Source organism: Trachypithecus francoisi, unplaced genomic scaffold (assembly GCF_009764315.1).
Source record: "Trachypithecus francoisi isolate TF-2019V2 unplaced genomic scaffold, Tfra_2.0 Lachesis_group4, whole genome shotgun sequence".
Classification (NCBI taxonomy): Eukaryota; Metazoa; Chordata; class Mammalia; order Primates; family Cercopithecidae; genus Trachypithecus; species Trachypithecus francoisi.
The window spans coordinates 1889363-1906698 of NW_022681469.1; the positions used below are offsets into that span (position 1 = coordinate 1889363).

The 17336-nt window shown below is 44.7% G+C and overlaps 1 protein-coding gene across 5 annotated transcripts in view; it reads right to left on the bottom strand.

Annotated features, from left to right (window-relative positions):
• The window catches only part of DNAJB6 (DnaJ heat shock protein family (Hsp40) member B6), an 86837-nt gene that overhangs the window by 22967 nt on the left and 46534 nt on the right, over window positions 1–17336 (bottom strand). For 4 of the 5 annotated variants that reach the window (XM_033193808.1, XM_033193806.1, XM_033193804.1 and 1 more), the window contains exons 6-8: window positions 15697–15828; window positions 12784–12928; window positions 12163–12233 (exon numbers count right to left, since the gene is read on the bottom strand). In XM_033193808.1, the coding sequence (XP_033049699.1) occupies window positions 12163–12233; window positions 12784–12928; window positions 15697–15828 (348 nt within the window). The remainder of the gene's footprint in view (window positions 1–12162; window positions 12234–12783; window positions 12929–15696; window positions 15829–17336) is intronic. The other variant, XM_033193807.1, reaches the window with a different exon arrangement.

The following is a 17336-nucleotide window of genomic DNA, read 5'->3' on the forward strand; positions in this document are numbered from 1 at the left end:
TGAGGTCAGAAGTTCGAGACCAGCCTGGCCAACACAGTGAAACTGTCTCTACTAAAAATACAAAAAGAATTAGCCGGGTGTGGTGGCACAGGCCTGTAATCCCAGCTACTGGGGAGGCAGAGGTTGCAGTGAGCCGAGATAGCCCCACTGTACTCCAGCCTGGCTGACAGAGCACGACTCCGTCTCAAAAAAAAAAGAAAGAAAAAAGGTAGAATGAATGTTGTGACTTTTGTAGAATCACATATTCACAAAATTTTTTTTAAAGACATCTAAATCTTATTCCACATAAAAATGTAATGACAAGTCATTCAGTTTCCTCTCAGAGCTCCTCAGTCTTCCCATCAGGGACTTCCGTAAGGCATAGCCCACCCCAGAATTCAACCTCCAGCTGCCTCTCCTGAAGCTCATCAGAGCTGAGAAGGCCTGAGCTCAGGAGCCCAAAGCTATGCTCCTACATCTGTAGGAAAAACAGAGAAGCTTCCCATGCACTTCTCTTTAAAAGAAAGACAAAAGCAGAACTAGATATGTTAATGTTAAAAGTCAAACAACAGAGGAAACGACGGATTCATGTTAAAGCTTTTCATTCAGTTGCTATTGCTTTAACTACATTAAGTGGCCAGATGTACCCATCACCAACCCTCCCCAGCCCCCTCCCAAAATGCTGCCCATAAAATGTAGTGCTCTCAAGTACGCTTCCAGCCCTGGTAATACCAGGTGGGGAAGACAAACGGCTAACTCTGCTTTCTGCGGGTTTTCTTGTGCGGGCCGGGGGTATGGGGTCTTGCTCTGTTGCCCAGGCTGGAGTGCCGAGTGGTACAATCCTGGCTCACTGCAGCCTCGATCTCCACCAGCTCAAGTGATCCTCGCACCTTAGCCTCCTGAGTAGCTGGGACTAGAGGCACGCACCCCCACACCCGGCTAATTTTTTCTATTCTTTGTGGAGACAGACTCTCACCACGTTGCCCAGGCTGAGCTCAAGCAATCCACCCACCACGCGGCTCAGCCTCCCAAAGTGCTGGGATTACAGGCGTAAGCCGCCATGCCTGGCCCACTTTCTGTATGGTTCTAAGCTCCGCTGAGAGGTGGGGACAAAATCTGCTCTTGTGATGTGTTGCTTCTCCTTCACAAGAGGGAAATCGCACACGTCCTTAAGAAATGTACTCATGATGGGTTAATACCAAGAAAGTTCCTCCCCAGAAAAGCTGCAGACAAGCAAATCATTAAAACTTAAATCACAATTCATCACGGAGGAAGGACAAACTGTCCACAGAGGAGGAAGAAGTGAGGCCACCTCACACAAATGTTCTAGATGGATTCACATCACATTTTCAATTTTTTTTTTTTTTTTGAGACAGGGTCTCACTCCATCACCCAGGCTGGAGTGCAGTGGCGTCATCACGACTTACTGTAGCCTTGATCTCCAGGGCCCAAGCGATCCACCCACGTGGCCACTCCAAGTGCTGGGATACAGGCGTGAGCCACCATGCCTGGACTTCAACTTTTTTAAGGTAGATACACAGGAGCAGCATTTCTTAACCAAGTAGAAAAAAGCCCAGTAGAACACAAGTTCACAGAGCTGGCAAGGCAACATGTGCCGTTTCCTAACCCTTCCTTCCAAAAAAGATGCCATTGGGTTATGCTTTGAATGAAAATAGAAATGTAAAAGAACAAGCGACTTAGAAATCAACAAAAATTTTTTACAAGTCAAACTTAAAAGCAATTCTTAAAATTCCTATGAATGAACAAAAATGCTGCAAATAAATATTCTGCAGAAGCACAACTAACCAGAAGAATAGGAAGAAAAACTTAGGATAACAATTAGATATTCTATTAGAAAGCTATCCTTCTGAAAGAGAAACTAAACCAACAGGAAAACACTCGGAAGCCTTTACAGACACGGACAAACATGAAGAATGAGAAAGGCGTGTGATCACAGGCCTCAGAACAGCGTGGACCCGTCCCGTGAACACATAAATCAGCAAACTGATAGGAAAGAAAACCCCGCAACAAACCACAGCTTGGGAAATCACTCAAGTTTTCTGAGAGGTTCCGAATGTTCCCAACACAAAGCAATCAACTGTTTGAGGTGGCTCTGCCATTCACCCCAATCTGATCATCATCCACCGCACACACGCGCCCCACAAATACGTACAATTACCAGCCACAATTTAAAAACATTTTTAATGATTACAAAATATCAGTAACCAGGAAATGTGCCAGAAACAAATGACTTCACGGGCAGCTGAACCTAGTGTTGGGGTACGCAGGGCACAGACGGCTCCCAACTCACCCTCAAGATCACAGGGCCGGGAGCCTCACCCTCTATCTACACAATCTAAAACCCAAAGTAAAATCAAGGTATAAGAGAACCCAACAGTGCCATGTAGAGGAATTTTTGGTTATAAACACAGTAACTAATCTTTCTCAGAAACATAATCACACAGTAAAATACTACAATCAGCCTGCTGGAAAACAAGACAAAAATACTTATATCAATTAAAAAAATAGGCTGGGCGCAGTGGCTCACGCCTGTAATCTCAGCACTTTGGAAGGTCGAGGCAGGTGGATCACCTGAGGTCAGGAGTTCAAGACCAGCCTGACCCACATGGAGAAACTCTGTCTCTACTAAAAATACAAAATAAGCCAGGCATGGTGGTGCATGCCTGTAATCCGAGCTACTTGGGAGACTGAGGCAGAAGAATCACTTGAACCCGGGAGGTGGAGGTTGTGGTGAGTCTAGATTGCACCATTGCACTCCAGCCTGGGCAACAAGAGCGAAACTCTGTCTCAAAAAAATAAAAAAGGGAGGGGGAGTAAACATGAGAAAATTTATAGAGTTTTCCAACTGTAAAAAATATGATATTCCAATTCTTTTTTAAAATCAGAATAGGCGAGGCGCGGTGGCTCACACCTGTAATCCCAGCACTCTGGGAGGCCAAGGAGGGCGGATCACTTGAGGTCAGGAGTTCGAGACCAGCCTGACCAAAATAGTGAAACTATCTCTACTAAAAATACAAAAAAATTAGCCAGGGGTGGTGGCAGGCGCCTGTAATCCCAGTTACTTAGGAGGCTGAAGCAGGAGAATCACTTGAACCCAGGAGGCAGAGGTTACACTGAGCCGAGATCAAACCACTGCACTCCAGCCTGGGCGACACAAGAAAACACCATCGCAAAAAAATAAAAATAATAGAATAAAATCAGAATACCAAGACTAAAGTGATGAGATAAAAAGCAATGTAAGGCGTACCGACTTCCTGGTTTTCCGTAACAAGTTAGAAAAGAAAACACACAGGGCATTCCCAGCTTCATGTCGTGATACACTGAAGAAATGTGCACACCTACGTATTAAGACAGCACTTTACAGCTGTCTGTAAAACAGGACGTTGAAAAAAAAATTACACTGTCACATGGCTCTCGGGTGTCAAACGCTCTCCCAAATCTACATGGGGTGTTCCTCGCACTGACTGCACCTTTCATCTGAAAGCATGACGAAGACTGGCCTAGAAACGAGCTGGAAATGAGCTGCGTTTCCAGATGCACTGCCATCCATACAGGGTGCAAGAAACCAGATGGGATGAGAGTCCAGCAGAAACGTGGTGGACAATGCGGGCAAGAAGTCTGGGACAAAGCTGGCTGTCTTCCACACAACAACCTTTCCAAGTAAATAAAAGTAAACACACACACGAGTACAAAATAAAAATATGGGGCAGTTTCGTAACAGGCACACACGTCTGTGTAAATAAGACTACCACACTGGCCAGGCGCGGTGGCTCAAGCCTGTAATCCCAGCACTTTGGGAGGCCGAGACGGGCGGATCACGAGGTCAGGAGATCGAGACCATCCTGGCTAATACAGTGAAACCCTGTCTCTACTTAAAAATACAAAAAACTGCCGGGCGCGGTGGCTCAAGCCTGTAATCCCAGCACTTTGGGAGGCCGAGACGGGTGGATCACGAGGTCAGGAGATCGAGACCATCCTGGCTAACATGGTGAAACCCCGTCTCTACTAAAAAATACAAAAAACTAGCCGGGCGAGGTGGCGGGCACCTGTAGTCCCAGCTACTCCGGAGGCTGAGGCAGGAGAATGGCGTGAACCCGGGAGGCGGAGCTTGCAGTGAGCTGAGATCTGGCCACCACACTCCAGCCTGGGCGACAGAGCGAGACTCCATCTCAAAAAAAAAAAAAAAAAAAAATACAAAAAACTAGCTGGGCAACGAGGCGGGCGCCTGTAGTCCAGCTACTCGGGAGGCTGAGGCAGGAGAATGGCGTAAACCCGGGAGGCGGAGCTTGCAGTGAGCTGAGATCCGGCCACTGCACTCCAGCCTGGGTGGCAGAGCAAGACTCCGTCTCAAAAAAAAAAAAAAAAAAAAAAAAGACTACCACACAGTAAGTCACATGAACAAAAGGAAAACAGGTAAAAAAAACAAACAAAAAAAACACTTTCAACACAGCAGGCCAAGGACTAATCAACTAGTACGTAAAGGGCTCCTATAAAATCAGGAGATTAAGTCCACAGAAAAAGAGGCACACGCAGGTAACACAAGATGCTTGCCCTAGATAGCCAAGATGCAAATTTTAGAAATTGTTGACAGTACTAGCAAGTGTGACGACATAGACCCCAATCCATTGTTGATAGGAGAAGACTCCTTCTGAGAAATCATTTATGACTTTTTTTTTTTTTTTTTTTGAGACAGGGTCTCCTTGTTGCCCAGGCTGGACTGCAGTGGCACAATCGCGGCTCACTGCAGCCTTACATCCCCGGCACAACTGATCCTCCCACCCCAGCCTCCCGAGTAGCTGGGACTACAAGCGCATGCCACACCAAGCCCAGCTAATTTTCTATTTTTTGTAAAGACGTGGTTTGACCATGTTGCCCAGGCTGGTCTTAAACTCCTGGGCTCAAAGTAATCAGCCCACCTCAGCCTCCTAGAGCACTGGGAATACAGGCACGAGCCACACCGCCTGGTAACCTAACCAATTTTCAATGCACACGTTTCTCAAGCCAATTGCTCAACTTCTAGGTACCTAATTTAACAAACTGCTCCTACAAGTACATAAGACTCTACACAAATACTTTAAAATTACGTGGAAAAGGACACCAACACTTTGCCAGGCTCCACAGGAGACTTGGGCTGAGACCCAGTGGCTGCTAACTGCCACCAGACATCAGCCATGGATGGGGACAACTGTGCCCAGCCACTCACTAGATAGACCACTCATGCTGGGCACAGACCCCAACTAGGGGAACTTGTCTTACCTGCTTGTCAGGGACTGGCAGGGAAGGCTCAGGCCCCGGCAGCCACCACGGGAGACTGTGTCCAGTGCCAATTCATCTGTGCAGGGACCGCTGACCCATGGACATTGAAAGATACGGCTGAAAAGACTTGTGGAAAAGTTTCTCGTTTGAGTTCTGGATTTGACTTTCTCAGAGGCCTGGCATTACGTAAAGCAGCCCTGGAAGTTTTGGGTAAGAGGTTATTTGGCCTGGAGCTGACGAGCAGCAAAGTTCTCAATTTGGCGGAAATGCATGTAAGAAACGTGTCTTGCAGGCCGGGCGCGGTGGCTCACGCCTGTAATCCCAGCACTTTGGGAGGCCGAGACAGGCGGATCAGGAGGTCAGGAGATCGAGACCATCCTGGCTAACATGGTGAAACCCCGTCTCTACTAAAAACACATTTTAAGTTAGCCAGGCGTGGTGGTGGGCACCTGTGGTCCCTAGCTACTCAGGAGGCTGAGGCAGGAGAATGGCATGAACCCAGGAGGCAGAGCTTGTAGTGAGCTGAGACGGCGCCACTGCACTCCAATCTGGGTGACAGACCGAGACTCCGCCCAAAAAAAAAAAGAAAGAAAGAAACGTGTCTCATGCAGGCAGCAAACTCCACAGTTCCCTGACGACCACACCGCGAGCTTCTGCTCCGACTGCTGTTCCTACCAGCAATGTCCTGACATTTAGTGTAAAATGCTCTGGGCCGTGAGTGGGGGCTCATGCCTGTGATCCCAGCACTCTGGGAGGCCAAGGGGTGAAGAGTTCGAGCCCAAGAGTTCAAGACCAGCCTGGGCAACATGGCAAAACCCTGTCTCTACTAAAAATATAAAAAGTTAGCCAGGCGTTACGTCACACACCTGTAGTCCCAACTGCTTAGGGGCTGAGGTGGGAGGAATGCTCGAGCCCAGAAGTTCAAGGCTACAGAGAGCTGTGACTGCACCACTGTACTCCAGCCTGGGTTACAGAGGAAGACCTGGTCCAAAAGTTAAGTAAAATGTAAAATAATATAAAGGAATGAACGAATGCTCCAGGCCTCAGGAGCCACGTCTCCCCCACACACCATTAGCAACGAGCCCCTGTCCTTGGGCACAGCACTTCTTGCCAACTCAGGGCAGCTGTGGGAAGACAGAGGAAAATGTCACCTCTCAGACCTCCCAGCACAGCGCTGACCCCACGGGAAGCAAACCACACCCCCTGGGTGAGACCGGCAGGAAAGAGGCTCCACACCACATTTCTGCAACAATGTTTCAGCACCAAAGCCTCCTTCAGAACACCTCCAGTCTCTATGGTTCCGGAAGTTCTGGGAGTGATTTCCCACCAGTGCCTGAACCGGTAGTCAGTTCAGTAACTGGCCAGGGGGAAGAGGAAGGACAAGGTGGGGGAATGGGATGACAGTGCTGCCCTGTTTAAGAAACCAACCAACCTAACAGGGCAGAAAAGGACACGATGCTAGCAACTGCAGTGTGCACCAACGAGACTGTGGCATCAACACTACACAGGCATTTGCTAGGCAGGGCTCCCCGGAGTGGAGAATCTTTGTAAGCCAAGACGCAGGTCCTTCTGATCCACATGGCAAGCTTCCAACAGCAGGCTGGGCCGCAGGTCACACAGCAGCGGGGGGTGCGGGGAGTGAGCCCCTGCTCTGCTCTCCAGGCAGCCACGGTCCAGGGCATCTCTGACCAGGGCGTCTCTAAATCAAGGGCTGTGGGACGGCAACCACCATCGGGGTTTCCGCAGCAGGATGCCTCCAGGGCACACCTGCCAGGACACAGCAGTAGCAAGACAGACAAGAATTACTGCCTTCACAGGACCTGCATTCCTGTGGGAGTTGCGCTCCAGGGCAGGAATCTTCTCCCTATCAGGGTACAGGGAAAAGGGCAAACCGCATTCAGGGGTCTCAACCCCTGAGTCTGCAACTTACCCAGGCCACAAAGCTCAGAGTCGAGTCCTTAGTGAATAGTTAGGTAACACTGACTGATACCCTGCACAAAAGTCAGCAAATACTGACCAAAGCACAGAGAAGCCAAGACAGGCTTTCTGATGCCCAATCATAAACTCTGCCGTCTCTGGAAATCAGTGACGTCTAGATTTCTAACACAGGAATAGCTGCTGTGACACTCCGTCTTTTCACCTTTTTAAACAGGAAGACGAAATAACGTAGCCAAATGACAGACTTCGGTCTACCCCATTTCAACCACTGGTCACACTTTAGTACCAAGGCCTACATCTGGTTCCCCCCACGTCCCTAGAACAGCTAGGAATACCATATCCAAAGGCTTTGAAACCAAGACCCCAAAGGGTAAGATCTCATACCTTCATCTTTAAAAATACAAACAGCAGTGGGTTACGTAATTCAGCCCCCTCTAGACCACACTAAATCAAGTATTCAAATCAACTAATTTTGTGCTTGAAAACCTCCAGAAATAGTAACATCTGACTCCATTCTGTTACTGAACGTGCTAATGGCTAAATTTCAACGCCGCTGCCCATCAATAACAGAGATAATATGCCAATTATTTATTACTGTTGAATCCTCTGCAAATAAAAATGTTTCTAATTCATTCCGTAGTGGTTAAAACAAGATCAGTATTCCCTGAAGAGAAATAATAGCTAGAAGGTAATCAAGACAGGATAAGCAGGCATTTTTAAAGCTTTAATTAATAAACAGAAATTAAAATGGATTGGAAAGACAATCATCCCACAATGTTCCTCAAGCGTTACCACACTGTAAGGAACATTTACTTCAGCACACCAGGTGCACAGGTAAGTTTAGCAAATGGTGACACTAACTCCACCCACTTCTAAAAGCTATTCACTGGAGGATGTCCAAGAGGAAGAGCGAGTCACCCGTGATGCCAAGATTGACTGACATCTTTCAGATGATTTAAAACCCTGAGTTTCCAAAATCAAGCCTGGAATCTTTGGAGTCTAAAAAGCTTAAATTTTATAAAGGATAGAGATATAAAGAATAATCCATCACTGAATTAAATCAAGCCAACAGGGGCTGGGGAACTACAAGGAATAGGAAAATAGGAGATGACAAAAACACCGATTATTGAGCCTTCCAGACAAAAGGATGCCAAACAGCGATTAAAAAACTACAGTTCGGGTACAACATACACTGCTTAGGCGACAACAGCACTGACATCTCAGAATTCAACACTTTAATATAATGCATTCACGTCACTAAAAACCACCTACCTCCCCAAAAGCTATTGAAGTATTTTTAAAAATTAAAGACTTTAAAAATAAAACTTAAGAATCTCAAACAGGGGCCGGGCGCGGTGGCTCAACCCTGTAATCCCAGCACTTTGGGAGGCCGAGACGGGTGGATCACGAGGTCAGGAGATCGAGACCCTCCTGGCTAACACCGTGAAACCCCGTCTCTACTAAAAATACAAAAACTAGCCGGGCGAGGTGGCGGGCGCCTGTAGTCCCAGCTACTCGGGAGGCTGAGGCAGGAGAATGGCGTAAACCTGGGAGGCGGAGCTTGCAGTGAGCTGAGATCCGGCCACTGCACTCCAGTCCCGGCGACAGAGCAAGACTCCGCCTCAAAAAAAAAAAAGAATCTCAAACAGGGACATTGAGCACAAACCAAAGACAGTAGACGCATATCCCAGAATGGCTGGGACCGTGTGGGGCCGTGCACAACCAGATATGTGCCGTTAAGGAGCGTTCAAGCTTCCTATTTTCAAAGGCGCTCAACACTACAGAAAGTAAAGAGACGGTTGACTTTACCAGAAACTGTAATTTAAATCAAATGCTATTCTTCTTCCAAGTCATCATTTACTTGAGTGATGCTGTCAATGCTCAAAGCCATTTCCTAACTTTTCAAAGCTGCTCTCATGCACACTTAGACTGAATTCTCTAGGAATAATCTTAACAGGGTTTAAAGATCAAAGGTGTAAGATTTGACAGCAAATAGAAAACAAATAGGTTTTTTATTCTATTAGTAACTTAATAAAATTAAATGGAAGAACAGAATAAAAGTAATTTTCTCAGCCAGGCGCAGTGGCTCACGCCTGTAATCCCAGCACTTTGGGAGGACAAGGTGGATAGATCACTTGAGGTCAAAAGTTCCAGACCAGCCCTGACAACATGGTGAAATCCCACCTCTACTAAAAATACAAAAATTAGCTGAGTGTGGTGGCAGGCACCTATAATCCCAGCTACTCAGGAGGCTGACGCAGGAGAACCACTTGAACCCGGGAGGCAGAGGTTACAGTGAGCCAAGATCACGCCACTGCACTCCAGTCTGGATGACACAGCACACAGCAAGACTCCGTCTCAAAACTTAAAAAAACAGTAATCGGCCGGGTGCAGTGGCTCAAGCCTGTAATCCCAGCACTTTGGGAGGCCGAGACGGGTGGATCACGAGGTCAGGAGATCGAGACCATCCTGGCTAACATGGTGAAACCCCATCTCTACTAAAAAATACAAAAAAAAAAAAAAAAAACTAGCCGGGCGAGGTGGCGGGCACCTGTAGTCCCAGCTACTCGGGAGGCTGAGGCAGGAGAATGGCGTGAACCTGGGAGGTGGAGCTTGCAGTGAGCTGAGATCCGGCCACTGCACTCCAGCCTGGGCGACAGAGCAAAACTCCGTCTCAAAAAAAAAAAAAAAAAAAAAAAACAGTAATCTTCCCAAGTACAAATGAATGCTCCCTCCCCCTCAAAAACAGTTTTCACCAGAAAGATTCCTTAGGAGTCAAACATATTTTACCTGTAACACCATGTTGAGTAGACTGTTCACAGCCAGAGTTGCATGAAACACTCCACAAACTCTAGAACCACCAAATGTGTTCTAAACTTTTGCAGTACCAAAGCTATAGCAAACTGCTTCCTAGTTTAACAATTCCAGGTCAAGACTTGTCTTTATTTTCCTGGTCTTTCTAGACATCCCTGGATGTCTCAAGGCTGCTGCACTGACTCATCCCACCCACTCATGAAAATTATAAAACCCTGAAGTCCAAAGTATCTACCGGAATTTCTCATTTAGTAACAAAGAAGCCACCCGTCCTGATAGCATAAACAAAAGCGCACTCTATGATCCCACAATGCTAGTTGTGAGGTGGGATTTCCAACACTACAGGGCGCTGTCCCGCTTTCCCACACGTGCCATGGCTGCATACCTACCTTATCCAGAGACACAAAGTGCCGTGTGCTGGGTTATTTCTGACACAACAGACAAGCACATCACTCGTTCTTCTTCTTGTAGTTCAACTGTCCCCAAATACTTAACTGTTACTATGCTTTTTTGAGCTCCTATGAAATTCCTTAAAATATTTTTTATTTTCAGTAACAGCACATCAGGTTCCTTAAGCGCTCTGGCATATCCTGAACAATCTCTATGCCCTCCTGCAAAGCCAGCACGGATGGAAAGCGCTGTTTGTCAGGGACCCACCCGTCCTTCCAGCAGTTTTCACACTGTTTAGTTCCAAAACAAAGCAGTTTTAAATCCAGTCTAAATCTAGTTCAATATTCACTACAGCTAGGATTCTAGTTACCAATGGCAATCATGAAAGGTATTACAAACTGAGAAACAGAAGATCTTTATTTTTGCTCACTCCTAAATCATTCCATGACTGTCCCGTGCATACTGTCCAGAAGTTTTTTTTTTTTTTTTTTTTTGAGATGAAGTCTCGCTCTGCCTCCCAGACTGGAGTGCAATAGCATGATCTTGGCTCACTGCAACCTCCACCTCTCGGGTTCAAGCAATTCTCCTGCCTCAGCCTCCCAAGTAGCTGGGATTACAGGCACCTGCCACCACGCCCAGCTAATTTTTCAGTAGAGACAGGGGTTTCACCATCCTGGTCAGGCTAGTCTCGAACTCCTGACCTCAGGTGATCCAACCCGCCTAGGCCTCCCAAAGTGCTGGGATTACAGGAGTGAGCTACTGTGCCCAGCTCCATAAGTAACCTTACATCAAATCCTAAAAACTGGAACATACTTTAAGAATGAAAAATTATACAATGGTTTCTTCCCTCTCCTGTAGAAATGTTACCATAATTAAATGTTTGAGCAATTGCTAAATCGCAACTTACAATATGAAAATCTTCATATACTTCAAATATACTGAAGAAAATGTCTACATGTAACTGAGGTGCGGCATCCACCTGAACGAATAGCACGAAACGCTATTAAAGTGACACTAGAAGCCCAGGCACAAATCATACACAGACACAAAAAAGCTCCAGATCCCACTCAGGAAGAATGCACCAACACATTCGCATTTATTTTCTTTTTTTTTTTTAAAGCAAATGACAAAGACCCAGTTTACCAGCTTTACTTTTTTAAACCTAAGCTTAACATTACATATTTAAACAATTGTCAAAACTTACTAAGTTGCCAGCATTCATGCACAACTAGAAAACATCCTTAATTTATATTAAACCAGAAATGTATTACCATTAATGCATTAATATCTTTCACTACTAAATACTGAAAAAAATTGAAATTATTTCTGTAGAAGAATCGTCCTGGCAATGTTAACTTCACAGCAGGCCGACACTACGTGGCTCACATTTCAGACACAATGAAAAGCAGGTCCATGCTGGTGTTAGTGTACAATCTTGTCCTACACTAAAGAGTCAAGACTCACCTTGGAGTACGTTTAATAAAAAAAGCAAAGTGCATACAGAGATTTACAACAATTTTAAAGACAAAAAAAATGGTCCTATTATGTGGTCCCAACAATAAACTCAAAAGTCTATGACAAATAGAGGCTCCGATGAGCTGTTTATAAATACTTTAGGTACAATTATACTGAAAGTCGAGTTCGTTTGAAATCTTCAAAAAAATGTTCCTGTTAATCCTCAAATGGTGCTTGTTATAGTTTAACATTTCTGTTAAGCGCGTGCGTTGAATTACTTGTTATCCAAGCGCAGCAGCTGCTCCTTACCATTTATTGTTAAGGACTTTAACTGGCCGTCTTCTTCAACTTCTACTCTTTCTTGACCATTCTCGACAATTCTGTAGGAAAAAAATTCATTTAAAAACCTTTCTGGTAAAGTAAATACATGTATGAGGGTAACACACTTTTTTTAAGTTTTTTAAGGACATTACTGAAATACACCATGAATATAAGTAATTTTCAAGCTGTAAAAACACGGCTGAAGCCAACCTGTGAACAATACATCTTCCTTTCCTAAAACAGAATTAACCTGACAAAATAAATTGTCTCAAATACTGTACAGGTGGATGCTAAATACAAGCAGAGGCTATAAAACAGTAAAGGCTTTACTATTCAAGATTTTCCATTTAGGCATCTTAACAATGCTGCAGCAACTTGTTACACTTACTATCTTTTATTTACATTACAGATCTCCTCTAATAAATCCACAGTTAAGTAAAATTTAAGAGGAAAAGCTTTAATTAATGAATTTGGAGAGAAGAAGATTTTCATGGTGCCAGATCTAGCATACAACAAGCTCTGCTTCACACTCTGGGAGACGTGCAGCATGGCACCAGTGAAACATCATGCCTGCTTACTAAAAATATGAAATGCAGATTACCACAGTACCTCTTTGTAGTGATTTTTCTGCCATTAACTATTTTAGTTGAAGTTGATATCGATTTGAAGTTGCCCATGCCGCCACCACCACCAAATGACGTGGAAGAGAATGAAGTGAGGCCCCCATGACCTAGTGACCCAAATGAAGTAAATCCTACAGGAAAACAGAAAAGAAAAATGCTTAGAGAACTATGTCAACTACTAATGCAAAGACAAGAGTTTGAAAATTCAGTAGCAGACTGTTTAATGTTAAGACGTAGAACTGATGAGTAATAAACCATGCAACCAGCAAGGCCTCAGCCGGACTGCTGGGGTGCCCAGGGGAAAAGACTCTCTCTCAAATCCCTCAGTGGGGACTCCAGGGGAACGCGAGAGTGCAGCCTCTCATCCTCTCCTCACGCAGAGCTTCGCTGGACATGAGCAGCCTTTCTGACATGGCAAAGACCACCCCGGCGTGTGGGTGGTGTGCCTGGCACCATGCAGCACATGCGTTGTGTTAATGTGAACATTCTGGAACCGGGACCAGTATTAAACTCCAACCAGCAGAGCAGCCTCAGTATCAAAGCTCTGTTTGCTATGGCATGGCTTGTAAACTCCACGGACTGTGATGGACACCCTTACCCCACAAGAACAGAATGTCCTCACCACCACGGAACAGCAAACCTAACCGGCTTCCCTTCTCTTTACCACAGAACCACAGGGGGTAAGAAACTAAATTATTAAAAAACTAAAATATGGCCGGGAGCGGTGGCTCAAGCCTGTAATCCCAGCACTTTGGGAGGCCGAGACGGGCGGATCACGAGGTCAGGAGATCGAGACCATCCTGGCTAACATGGTGAAACCCCGTCTCTACTAAAAATACAAAAAACTAGCCGGGCGATGTGGCGGGTGCCTGTAGTCCCAGCTACTCAGGAGGCTGAGGCAGGAGAATGGCGTAAACCCGGGAGGCGGAGCTTGCAGTGAGCTGAGATCCGGCCACTGCACTCCAGCCTGGGCGGCAGAGCGAGACTCCGTCTCAAAAAAAAAAAAAAAAACTAAAATAACTGTAGAAAGGATACTATGTATCCATCTGAAAAACCTATGTTTCTACGGTTCATGGACACCATTCTCAATTATACATTATGGACACTGTGTATCAGTGTGGACACTGAAAAATTTCACAAGTCACACTAAAGCAAACTTATTTTTTGATATTAAAGCTGGTCTACTGGTTAGAGCTTAATACTTGTCCTGCTTCCAAAACGCTCACATTAACACAAATGACGCATACCTCCGAACATGATTCAGTCATCTAAGGCCAGATACTGTCTAGTGCTAGTGGTGTCCTGAAGAAATATGTGAACCAGGTATGTTAAGTTTACCTTTTCTAACGACTTCACTGAAAAGCAGAAACTAGTGAAATTAATTGTAGTATTTTATTTAATACAGTATATCCAAAATATTTCAATTGGAAATACAAAAAATCAAAATCGTTTGTGATATTTTATACTGTTTTCCATGTTCCATCTTTGAAACCCAATGACTATTTCACACTCCCGCTGATCTCCATTTGGAGCAGCTAGGCCTCCAGGGATCAGGACCTACACGTGGCTGGTGACTACTACAACGGTCTAGATCAAGCCTCGCTAAGTATTTATTCTTGTGATACTTTGTAAGGCACCTCAGAAGTGGAGAAGGCTTACACCGCCACCACATACACACATACAGGAGCCATTGATTACTTTTAAAAAGGACTATTTACGCGGTATTTTTAACTAGTTTTCTTAACCTGTGGTCAGTATATTCCATAGTATCAAATGAGAGGATCTGTTGAGGGAAAGCACATCAAAACTGAGGTCCAATCAGGCAGAATTCACTACTTACCTAGATGGCACGAGCACAATGTGAAAAGAAAATAAAATTCTGACCATCATGAAGGAACCCTATGTAACAAGCTCTCCCAATTCTTATCATGGAGGCTTAAAAATGAAAATGAGAGAATCAAAACAGCAGCTCCAGGCCAGGAGTGGTGGCTCATGCCTGTAATCCCAGCACTCTGGGAGGCCAGGGCAGGTGGATCCACCTGAGGTCAGTTCAAGACCAGCCTGGCCAACATGGCAAAAGCCCTGTCTCCATTAAAAATACAAAAGTTAGCTGAGCCTGCTGGTGCACACCTGTAATCCCAGCTACTCAGGAGGCTGACGCACAAGAATCACTTGAACCCAGGAGGCTGCAGTGAGCCGAGACCATGCCACTACACTAAGAGTGGCACTTATTAAAAGTGAGACTCTGTCTTTTTAAATTTAAAAAAAAAAAAAGTGCTCTTCTGTGAAGAGAAACTGGATAAGCTTCAGAGAAAAATGGGATTCTAATTCTTCCGGCTAAACTCACAGGCATATAATGTGTGTTTATATACATATTCATGTTACTCCAGTCTATAAGCTGTGTTTCCACTTATGAAGAGCTACGTGCGCGAGGCTGATACTTCACTAGTGAGTGAGCCTGGCCTGGGCTGGTGTTAAGGCCCAGCCTTCGATTCCATCCAGTGGGACACTCCTGGGATGCTACCTATTCGTGCACTTTTGTTTTAACTGCAAAGGAGGTTAGACAGCATGAAGGTTAGTGAGATTTCCCAAGTGCGTTACTTTCCACCTACTGACACAGAACATACTTTGCCCCTTTTTAACTAAGAATTTCATTACATTCTGGCCTTGATTATTACATTAAGAAGAGAAGATTTCCAAGTACAGCATTCTTAGGAAGATTAGGAGAAAATGTAGGTTATTAAGCGTAGAGCTGTATAGCAAAAAAAGCTGGCAAATCTACAATGCTATTCTACGAGAGCAATGCACATATTTTAAATTACTCTAACTAAAAGATTATTATGCTTATAAGTACTAACCACTGTTAAGATAACAGAAATTAAACCTAGGAATTTAATACCTGTATCAAAAGAAGAAAATCCACTTCCAAAAGACGGGAATCCACTGAACGCAGAGAAAAACGACCCCGTCCCTCGGCTTCTGCTTCCTCGGGGACCCCTTCGATTCCCAAAGAAGTCCTCAAAAGGGTCTTCTAAAATCAAACATAAACACACACTATGAAATCTTTTTTTCAAGTTTTTTTTCCTCATGTGACAGCTACAGTAAGAGAAAACAGATTTTTGTAACATATTCAGGAACAAAAAACTTAGACAAGGTTGTAACAAAAGAGCTTATCTACAGAGTAACTGAAAGACTACCTCACCAACAGTTTCACCAACTGTTTAATTCAACTAAAACTACAATACCTTATATCAAATAAATTACCAGACTTAATTTAAAAATAGCACATATACACATTCTTTAGGGAGCACCAATATGCACTTCAAACTCAGCTCTTTTCACATCACTGATTTGAGGTCCTGTTAGATGCTGTACCTGCTATGACCACTGGAAGAGTGAGAAAAGCTTTACACTGAGGCTGTTGTATTCCTTGGAGTCTGAGTTGCCTTCTCCAAAGCAATTCAGAAACAAACAGAAAAATGGATTACCCTAACATGCACACGCACACACACACACACACACACACACACACACAGAGAAGGAATGGTGTGGCCACGTAAACTAAGTGTAAATACCTGATGAACCTCGGCAACAGAAATTCCTTTTATTCTAAGTGTGATGTCTCAAAAAACTTTTAAGGATTAGCTGAAATCAATTCTGAACAAATGTTAACCAGCAGACATAAGATGAAGCCTGAAGGTGTCTCAACAGAAAATCACCAACATGAGGAAGCATCACGCTGCCAAGTGGAAACACAAAATGCTCCTGAAAATCAAGATCAGAACTCACTATTTTGTTTTCCTCTGTTGGTGTTATCAATCAATGAGTACTTACTAAAAATTCATAAAGTATACAAAGCTTTTTTAATTTACCTGGGTTCTGCATTAATTACTGTATTTTTTTCAGAAAAAATGGGAAACCTGTGATAAAAGCAAGGAATCCTAATAGATGCATTAAGACATAAACACATGCAAGGTATAAAGACAAAGGCAAGCCACAACCAACTACAGAATTAGTATGGCCTATTTGCAGGCCAGAGTGACCAAAGCAGGGAGTGGATACATTCGAGTCACAAAGGTTAACAATAAATACCACAGCACACAAGGATACAACAACAAGCACTGAAATAAGCAGAAATCGAGATTCATGAAGCAACTGAGGTGATGAACAAGAAAGAGTGACTTGATCCAGCTACTCTGGAGGCTGAGTGGGAGGATTCCTTGAGCTCAGGAGTTTGAATCCAGGCTGGGCAACATAGCAAGACTTTGTCCCTACTAAAAAAAATTCAGTGACTAGAGAAAAGCAGCACCTGAGGCTGACTCTGACCAGTCTGAAAGGATCGACGTACAGGTGGGCAGTCAAAACCCTGAGATGCTGGGTACCCCCAGGACCAGCAAATAGTACATAGTGAGGAGCAAAGGCTGAGGAAACTTCCGCAGACCAGAGAGGGCAGAGGTCCACACCGGACTATTACAGAGCTCGTTGGAATGAAACTGGCCAGTCGGCTTTACCCAATGCCAAGCCCAAGACATTGAGTCC